General features: G+C 45.6%; 1 protein-coding gene across 1 annotated transcript in view; it reads left to right on the top strand.

The window, feature by feature from the left end:
- The window catches only part of LOC106586935 (neuropilin-2), a 258,021-nt gene that overhangs the window by 136,796 nt on the left and 111,225 nt on the right, over positions 1-10,000 (top strand). The window contains exon 8 of the mRNA XM_082969249.1: positions 1-28. This exon is cut by the window's left edge and continues 117 nt beyond it. Within this exon, the coding sequence (XP_082825375.1) occupies positions 1-28 (28 nt within the window). The remainder of the gene's footprint in view (positions 29-10,000) is intronic.

The raw sequence follows: 10,000 nt of genomic DNA on the forward strand, positions 1-10,000 counted from the left end.
TTGGAGCTCTACGGCTGTCTGATCACTGGTAAGAACAGCCTATTCTATTATATCCAAGCTAAGCCAACAATTGATTCCCATTCAAAATCCTATTTTCCCTTAACCTTAACCTTAACCGTAACCCTAAACCGTAACCCTAACCTTAACCCTAACCTTAACCTTTACCCTAACCTTAACCTTTACCCTAACCTTTACCCTAAACCTTAACCCTAAACCTTAACCCTAACCTTAACCTTAACCTTAACCGTAACCCTAAACCGTAACCCTAACCTTAACCCTAACCTTAACCCTAACCTTAACCCTAAACTTAACCTTTACCCTAACCTTAACCCTAACATTAACCCTAACATTAACCCTAACCTTAACCCTAACCTTTACCCTAAACCTTAACCCTAACCTTAACCCTAAACCTTAACCCTAAACCTTAACCCTAACCTTTACCTTAACCTTAACCCTAAACCTTAACCCTAACCTTAACCCTAACATTAACCCTAACATTAACCCTAACCTTAACCCTAACCTTTACCCTAAACCTTAACCCTAACCTTAACCCTAAACCTTAACCCTAAACCTTAACCCTAACCTTTACCTTAACCTTAACCCTAACCTTAACCCTAACCTTAACCCTAACCTTAACCCTAACCTTAACCTTAACCTTAACCCTAAACCTTAACCCTAAACCTTAACCCTAACCTTAACCCTAACCTTAACCTTAACCTTAACCCTAAACCCTAACCTTAACCTTAACCTTAACCCTAAACCTTAACCCTAACCTTAACCTTAACCTTTACCCTAACCTTAACCTTAACCCTAAACCCTAACCTTAACCTTAACCTTAACCCTTAACCCTAAACCTTAACCTTAACCCTAACCTTAAGGATAGACTCTATTTTACCCATGTTTTTTTCTTCGCCCTTGATTTTTATTTATTTTATTTCACCTTTATTTAACCAGGTAGGCTAGTTAAGAACAAGTTCTCATTTACAACTGCAACCTGGCCAAGATAAAGCAAAGCAGTTCATCAACATACAACAACACAGAGTTACACATGGAGTAAAACAAACCTACAGTCAATAATACAGTAGAAAAATAAATCAATATACAATGTGAGCAAATGAGGTGAGATAAGGGAGGTAAAGGCAATAAAGGCCATGGTGACAAAGTAAATACAATATAGCAAGTAAAACACTGGAATGGTAGATTTGTAGTAGAAGAAAGTGCAAAGTAGAAATATAAATAATTGGATGCAAAGGAGCAAAATAAATAAATAAATAAATAAATAAATACAGTTGATGACGATGTCCTGCTAAAACGTGTTGTACATTTTTAATTAAGCTTCTCACATTCCCTCCTGGTTGAAATACGTCTCTGTGTGGTCGAGCTCCCTGGGACTGCCGCGCAGAATAAATACCAGCCCACGCAGAATAAATAGCAGAATAAATACCAGCCCTCTCAGAATAAATACCAGCCCTCTCAGAATAAATACCAGCCCGCGCAGAATAAATACCAGCCCTCGCAGAATAAATACCAGCCCGCTCAGAATAAATACCAGCCCGCTCAGAATAAATACCAGCCCGCTCAGAATAAATACCAGCCCTCTCAGAATAAATACCAGCCCGCTCAGAATAAATACCAGCCCGCTCAGAATAAATACCAGCCCGCTCAGAATAAATACCAACCCGCTCAGAATAAATACCAGCCGTGCAGAATAAGTACCAGCCCGCTCAGAATAAATACCAGAATAAATATCAGCCGCGCAGAATAAATACCAGCGCGCTCAGAATAAATACCAGAGTAAATACCAGCCCGCTCAGAATAAATACCAGCCCGCTCAGAATAAATACCAGAATAAATACCAGCCCGCTCAGAATAAATACCAGAATAAATACCAGCCCGCGCAGAATAAATACCAGCCCTCTCAGAATAAATACCAGCCCGCTCAGAATAAATACCAGCCGTGCAGAATAAATACCAGCCCGCTCAAAATAAATACCAGAATAAATACCAGCCCGCTCAGAATAAATACCAGCCCGCTCAGAATAAATACCAGCCCGTTCAGAATAAATACCAGCCCGCTCAGAATAAATACCAGAATAAATACCAGCCCGCTCAGAATAAATACCAGAATAAATACCAGCCCGCTTAGAATAAATACCAGAATAAATACCAGCCCACGCAGAATAAATACCAGAATAAATACCAGCCTGCTCAGAATAAATACCAGAATAAATAGCAGCCCGCTCAGAATAAATACCAGCCCGCTCAGAATAAATACCAGAATAAATACCAGCCCGCTCAGAATAAATACCAGAATAAATACCAGCCCACTCAGAATAAATACCAGCCCTCTCAGAATAAATACCAGAATAAATACCAGCCCGCTCAGAATAAATACCAGCCCGCGCAGAATAAATACCAGCCCGCTCAAAATAAATACCAGAGTAAATACCAGCCCGCTCAGAATAAATACCAGAATAAATACCAGCCCGCTCAGAATAAATACCAGCCCGCTTAGAATAAATACCAGAGTAAATACCAGCCCGTTCAGAATAAATACCAGCCCTCTCAGAATAAATACCAGAATAAATACCAGCCCTCTCAGAAAAAATACCAGCCCGTTCAGAATAAATACCAGCCCGCTCAGAATAAATACCAGCCCGCTCAGAATAAATACCAGCCCGTTCAGAAAAAATACCAGCCCACGCAGAATAAATACCAGCCCGCTCAGAATAAATACCAGCCCACGCAGAATAAATACCAGCCCGCTCAGAATAAATACCAGCCCGCTCAGAATAAATACCAGCCCACTCAGAATAAATACCAGCCCGCTCAGAATAAATACCAGCCCGCTCAGAATAAATACCAGCCCGCGCAGAATAAATACCAGCCCGCTCAGAATAAATACCAGCCCACGCAGAATAAATACCAGCCCGCTCAGAATAAATACCAGCCCGCTCAGAATAAATACCAGCCCACTCAGAATAAATACCAGCCCGCTCAGAATAAATACCAGAATAAATACCAGCCCGCTCAGAATAAATACCAGCCCGCTCAGAATAAATACCAGCCCGCGCAGAATAAATACCAGCCCGTTCAGAAAAAATACCAGCCCACGCAGAATAAATACCAGCCCGCTCAGAATAAATACCAGCCCACGCAGAATAAATACCAGCCCGCTCAGAATAAATACCAGCCCGCTCAGAATAAATACCAGCCCACTCAGAATAAATACCAGCCCGCTCAGAATAAATACCAGAATAAATACCAGCCCACGCAGAATAAATACCAGCCCGCTCAGAATAAATACCAGCCCACGCAGAATAAATACCAGCCCGCTCAGAATAAATACCAGCCCGCTCAGAATAAATACCAGCCCACTCAGAATAAATACCAGCCCGCTCAGAATAAATACCAGCCCGCTCAGAATAAATACCAGCCCGCGCAGAATAAATACCAGCCCGCTCAGAATAAATACCAGCCCACGCAGAATAAATACCAGCCCGCTCAGAATAAATACCAGCCCGCTCAGAATAAATACCAGCCCACTCAGAATAAATACCAGCCCGCTCAGAATAAATACCAGAATAAATACCAGCCCGCTCAGAATAAATACCAGCCCGCTCAGAATAAATACCAGCCCGCGCAGAATAAATACCAGCCCGTTCAGAAAAAATACCAGCCCACGCAGAATAAATACCAGCCCGCTCAGAATAAATACCAGCCCACGCAGAATAAATACCAGCCCGCTCAGAATAAATACCAGCCCGCTCAGAATAAATACCAGCCCACTCAGAATAAATACCAGCCCGCTCAGAATAAATACCAGCCCACTCAGAATAAATACCAGCCCGCTCAGAATAAATACCAGAATAAATACCAGCCCTCTCAGAATAAATTCCAGCCCGCTCAGAATAAATACCAGCCCGCTCAGAATAAATACCAGCCCACTCAGAATAAATACCAGCCTGCTCAGAATAAATACCAGAATAAATACCAGCCCTCTCAGAATAAATACCAGCCCACTCAGAATAAATACCAGCCCGCTCAGAATAAATACCAGAATAAATACCAGCCCTCTCAGAATAAATTCCAGCCCGCTCAGAGACGCACAACATTTTATAGAGTTTTCCCCGTTAGTTAACACTGTCAACGTTTCCCTCTTCTGTGGGAATTGTCATCGAATCAACATAATATTAGCCCCTTTCAATGCAACATACCGAAACTAAACGATCTGTGCAAGACTTAGTGTGCAAAACAATGCAAGAGGTTTTGTTTTAGGCAGAGCGGCATCGGCGAAGGATTCTATTGCATTGACAGGCACGAGTGGTCACGGGCAGATGCGCTTGTTTTGGGATCAAAGCGAGAGCCGCATTTAGCCAATTGTGCACATGTGTTCGTATCCTTTGCTATTTAGTGACTTATTATACCAGTTAAAGTTAATTTCAGGTCATCAATGGAGTAGTGATCGCCTCCTACAAGAGCACAAAGCGTAGCTATATTTCTAGCCATCTTGAATATGTTATTCAAACCCCTTCACTTATTCAACATTTCTGTTGTGTTACAGCATGAATTCAACGTGGATTAAACAAAACAATTTCTCACCCATCTACACACATACCCCATAGTGAAAACATGCTTTTTAGAAATGTTTGCAAATGTATTGAAAATTAAATATCTCACACCTCATTAACTTAAGTATTCCCAGTTGGCGCCAATTGGCGCAGCCGTCTAAGGCACTGTATCTCAGTGCTTGAGGCGTCACTACAGATCCGGTTCGATCTCAGGCTGTGTCACAGCCGGCTGTGACCGGGTGTTCCATAGGGCGGTGCACAATTGCACAACTATCTCCTACTATCTCCCACCTATCTCCCATTATCTCCCCTCCTACTCTCTCCCCCTCCCACTCTCTCCCCCTCCCACTATCTCCCCCTCCTACTATCTCCCCCTCCCACTATCTCCCCCTCTCACCCTCCTACTATCTCCCACCTATCTCCCATTATCTCCCCTCCTACTATCTCCCCCTCGTACTATATCCCACTATCTCCCCTTCCCACTATCTCCCCCTCCTACTATCTCCCCCTCCCACTATCTCCCCCTCTCACCCTCCTACTATCTCCCACCTATCTCCCATTATCTCCCCTCCTACTATCTCCCCCTCGTACTATATCCCACTATCTCCCCTTCCCACTATCTCCCCCTCTTACTATCTCCCCCTCCCACTCTCTCCCCCTCCTACTATCTCCCCCTCTCACCCTCCTACTATCTCCCACCTATCTCCCATTATCTCCCCTCCTACTATCTCCCCCTCGTACTATATCCCACTATCTCCCCTTCCCACTATCTCCCCCTCTTACTATCTCCCCCTCCCACTCTCTCCCCCTCCTACTATCTCCCCCTCTCACCCTCCTACTATCTCCCACCTATCTCCCATTATCTCCCCTCCTACTATCTCCCCCTCGTACTATATCCCACTATCTCCCCTTCCCACTATCTCCCCCTCTTACTATCTCCCCCTCCCACTCTCTCCCCCTCCTACTATCTCCCCCTCTCACCCTCCTACTATCTCCCACCTATCTCCCATTATCTCCCCTCCTACTATCTCCCCCTCGTACTATATCCCACTATCTCCCCCTCCCACTCTCTCCCCCTCCTAATATCTCCCCCTCCCACTCTCTCCCCCTCTTACTATCTCCCCCTCCCACTCTCTCCCCCTCCTACTATCTCCCCCTCGTACTATATCCCACTATCTCCCCCTCCCACTCTCTCCCCCTCTTACTATCTCCCCTCCCACTCTCTCCCCCTCCCACTCTCTCCCCCTCTTACTATCTCCCCCTCCCACTCTCTCCCCCTCCTAATATCTCCCCCTCCCACTCTCTCCCCCTCCCACTCTCTCCCCCTCCCACTCTCTCCCCCTCCCACTCTCTCCCCCTCTTACTATCTCCCCCTCCCACTCTCTCCCCCTCCTACTATCTCCCCCTCGTACTATATCCCACTATCTCCCCCTCCCACTCTCTCCCCCTCTTACTATCTCCCCTCCCACTCTCTCCCCCTCCCACTCTCTCCCCCTCTTACTATCTCCCCCTCCCACTCTCTCCCCCTCCTAATATCTCCCCCTCCCACTCTCTCCCCCTCCCACTCTCTCCCCCTCCCACTCTCTCCCCCTCCTAATATCTCCCCCTCCCACTCTCTCCCCCTCCCACTCTCTCCCCCTCCCACTCTCTCCCACTCTCTCCCCCTCCTACTCTTTCCCCCTCCTACTATCTCCCCCTCCCACTATCTCCCCCTCCTACTATCTCCCCCTCCCACTCTCTCCCCCTCCTAATATCTCCCCCTCCCACTCTCTCCCCCTCCTACTCTCTCCCCCTCCCACTATCTCCCCCTCCCACTACCTGGTTCGATGCCGGGCTGTATCACAACCAGCCGTGATCGGTAGTCTTATAGGGCGGTGTCCGGGTTAGGGGAGGGTTTAGCCTGGGTTTGGCCGTCATTGTAAAATAATATTTAATTTTTTAACTGACTTGCCAAGTTTAAACAAAGGTAAAATAAAAAAATATATAAATGTTATATATATATATCTAAAAGCCTAGAGGAATGGCCCTGTTGTAGTGTGAATACCATTTGAATCTTAGTTTGATCACAGGGAAGCCGAATCTAAAAGACAGTCTATTGGCGATTTTGTAACCCAGCCTTCTGACAGAGAGACACAGACCAGGCGTACAGTGTAACGCGGGTAATTCCATCCAGCCCGTCGTCCCGTCGTCACCCCCTGTCTGTCCCCCCGGTCTGTTTTCTGTCCACGCCTGTCTCCACTCCACCGCTCAGCGCCATATCATCAGAGATGTTGTGGCGCTAAAAGAGCTAGCTAGCTGTAATTAGATTTGTCTATTTATAGTGCCACAGTGATTAGCGGGGGTGTAATTCCCTTTGTCCCCCCCCCCCCCCCCACACACACACACACACACACACATCACATGAAAGGAGATGGGCTGTTTAGCTCAGATGCTGTCAGCCCCAACATCTCACACACACACACCATCATCATTCTATTAGACTGCTATCTGCTGCATTTTTTTTCGACACTGAGAAGGACAGATGTGCTTTTAGTGACAGAAAGCTCTCTCCGTCTCTCTCTCTCTCTCTCTCTCTCGTCTCTCCGGCTTGACACAAATGGCACCAACACGATGCTGGTGTCTATATATTAGATATTAGTGTCCCTGGGCCTGGCTGGCTGCACTCTGAGGGAAATGAGACAGTGGCCAACCCCTCTGTCTCTGTCTGTCTCTCTCTCTCTCTCTCTCTCTCTCTCTCTCTCTCTCTCTCTCTCTCTCTCTCTCTCTGTCTCTCTCTCTTTCCGTCTTTCTCTGTCTCTCTCTCTGTCTCTCTCTCCTCTCTCTCTCTCTCTGTCTCTCTTTCCTCTCTCTCTCTCTGTCTCTCTCTCAATTTCAATTTAATTCAATTTAAGGGCGTTATTGGCAAGGGAAACATATGTTATCATTACCAAAGCAAGTGAAGTAGATAAATAAACAATAAAAATAAACAGTAAACATTTAACATACAGAAGTTCCAAAAGAATTAAGGCATTACAAATGTCATATTGTGTCTATATACAGTGTTGTAACGATGTACAAATAGTTCAAGTACAAAAGGGAAAATAAATGAACATAAATATGGGTTGTATTTACAATGGTGTTTGTTCTTCACTGGTTGACCTTTTCTTGTGGCAACAGGTCACACATCTTGCTGCTGTGATGAAACACTGTGGTATTTCACCCAGTCGATATGGGAGTTTATCACAATTGGATTTGTTTTCGAATTCTTTGTGGATCTGTGTAATCTGAGGGAAATATGTGTCTCTAATATGGTCATACATTTGGCAGGAAGTTAGGAAGTGCAGCTCAGTTTCCACCTCATTTTTGTGGGCAGTGTTGCACCGAGCCTGTCTTCTCTTGAGAGCCCGGTCTGCCTACGGCGGCCTTTCTCAATAGCAAGGCTATGCTCACTGAGTCTGTACATAGTCAAAGCTTTCCTTAAGTTTGGGTCAGTCACATTGGTCAGGTGTTTTGCTACTGTGTCCTCTCTGTTTAGGGCCGCTAACAAAAACTGCCCCCCTTCTTCGTGGCCAACGTGTGTAAAACATGTAAATGTGTTAACCCTCGCAAGGCTTCCGGCCCAGACGGCCACCTCGGAGCATGTGCAGACCAGCTGGCTGGTGTGTTAACGGAGATATTCAATCTCTCCCAGTGTGTTGTCCTCACCTGCTTCAAGATGGCCACCATTGTTCCTGTACCCAAGAAGGCAAAGATAACTGAGCTAAATGACTATATCGCCCTGTAGCACTCACTTCTGTCATCATGAAGTGCTTTGAGAGACTAGTCAAGGATCATATCACATTAGTGTATTACCATGTATATATTACCATGTATATATTACCATTAGTATAATACCATTAGTATAATACCATTAGTATATTACCATTAGTATATTACCATTAGTATATTACCATTAGTATATTACCATGTATATATTACCATTAGTATATTACCATGTATATATTACCATTAGTATATTACCATTAGTATATTACCATTAGTATAATACCATGTATATATTACCATTAGTATATTACCATTAGTATATTACCATTAGTATATTACCATGTATATATTACCATTAGTATATTACCATTAGTATATTACCATTAGTATATTACCATTAGTATATTACCATGTATATATTACCATTAGTATATAACCATTAGTATATTATATTACTATCGCCCCGTGCCAGTGCTTTGAGAGACTAGTCAAGGATCATATCACCTCCACCTTACCTGAGATCCTAGACCCACTTACCGGCCCAACAGGTCCACAGACGATGCCATCGCCCTGCACACTGCCCTATCCCATCTGGACAAGAGGAATACCTCTGTAAGAATGTTCACTGAATACAGCTCAGAATTCAACACCATAGTACCCTCCAAGCTCATCATTAAGCTGGAGGCCCTGGGTCTCAACGCCGCCCTGTGCAATTGGGTCCTGGACTTCCTGACGGGCCGCCCCCAGGTGGTGAGGGTAGGAAACAACTTCTCCACCCCGCTGATCCTCAACACTGGGGCCCCACAAGGGTGCGTTCTCAGCCCCCTCCTGTACTCCCTGTTCACCCACGACTGTGTGGCCATGCACGCCTCCAACTCAATCATCAAGTTTGCAGACGACACAACAGTGGTAGTCTTGATTACCAACAACGACAAGTCGGCCTACAGGGAGGAGGTGAGGGCCCTCGGAGAGTGGTGTCAGGAAAACAACCTCTCACTCAATGTCAACAAAACAAAGGAGATGATCGTGGACTTCAGGAAACAACAGAGGGACCAGCCCCCCTATCCACATCGACGGGACAGTAGTGGAGAAGGTGGAAAGCTTTAAGTTCCTCGGCGTACATGTCACTGACAATCTGAAATGGTCCACCCACACAGACAGCGTGGTGAAGAAGGCGCATCAGCGCCTCTTCAACCTCAGGAGGCTGAAGAAATTCGGCTTGTCACCAAAAACACTCACAAACTTTTACAGATGCACAATCGAGAGCATCCTGTCGGGCTGTATCACCGCCTGGTACGGCAGCTGCTCCACCCTCAACCGCAGGGCTCTCCAGAGGGTAGTGAGGTCTGCACAACGCATCACCGGGGGCAAACTACCTGCCCTCCAGGACACCTACACCACCCGATGTCACAGGAAGGCCAAAAAGATCATCAAGGACAACAACCACCCGAGCCGCTGCCTGTTCACCCCGCTATCATCCAGAAGGCGAGGTCAGTACAGGTGCATCAAAGCTGGGACAGAGAAACTGAAAAACAGCTTCTATCTCCAGGCCATCAGACTGTTAAACAGCCATCACTAGCACAGAGAGGCTGCTGCCTACATACAGACCCAATCATTGGCCACTTTAATAAATGGATCACTAGTCACTTTATACAATCCACTATAAATAATGCCACTTTAATAAT

The sequence above is a fragment of the Salmo salar genome, chromosome 25, assembly GCF_965601325.2.
Source record: "Salmo salar chromosome 25, fSalSal1, whole genome shotgun sequence".
In the NCBI taxonomy this organism is placed as follows: Eukaryota; Metazoa; Chordata; class Actinopteri; order Salmoniformes; family Salmonidae; genus Salmo; species Salmo salar.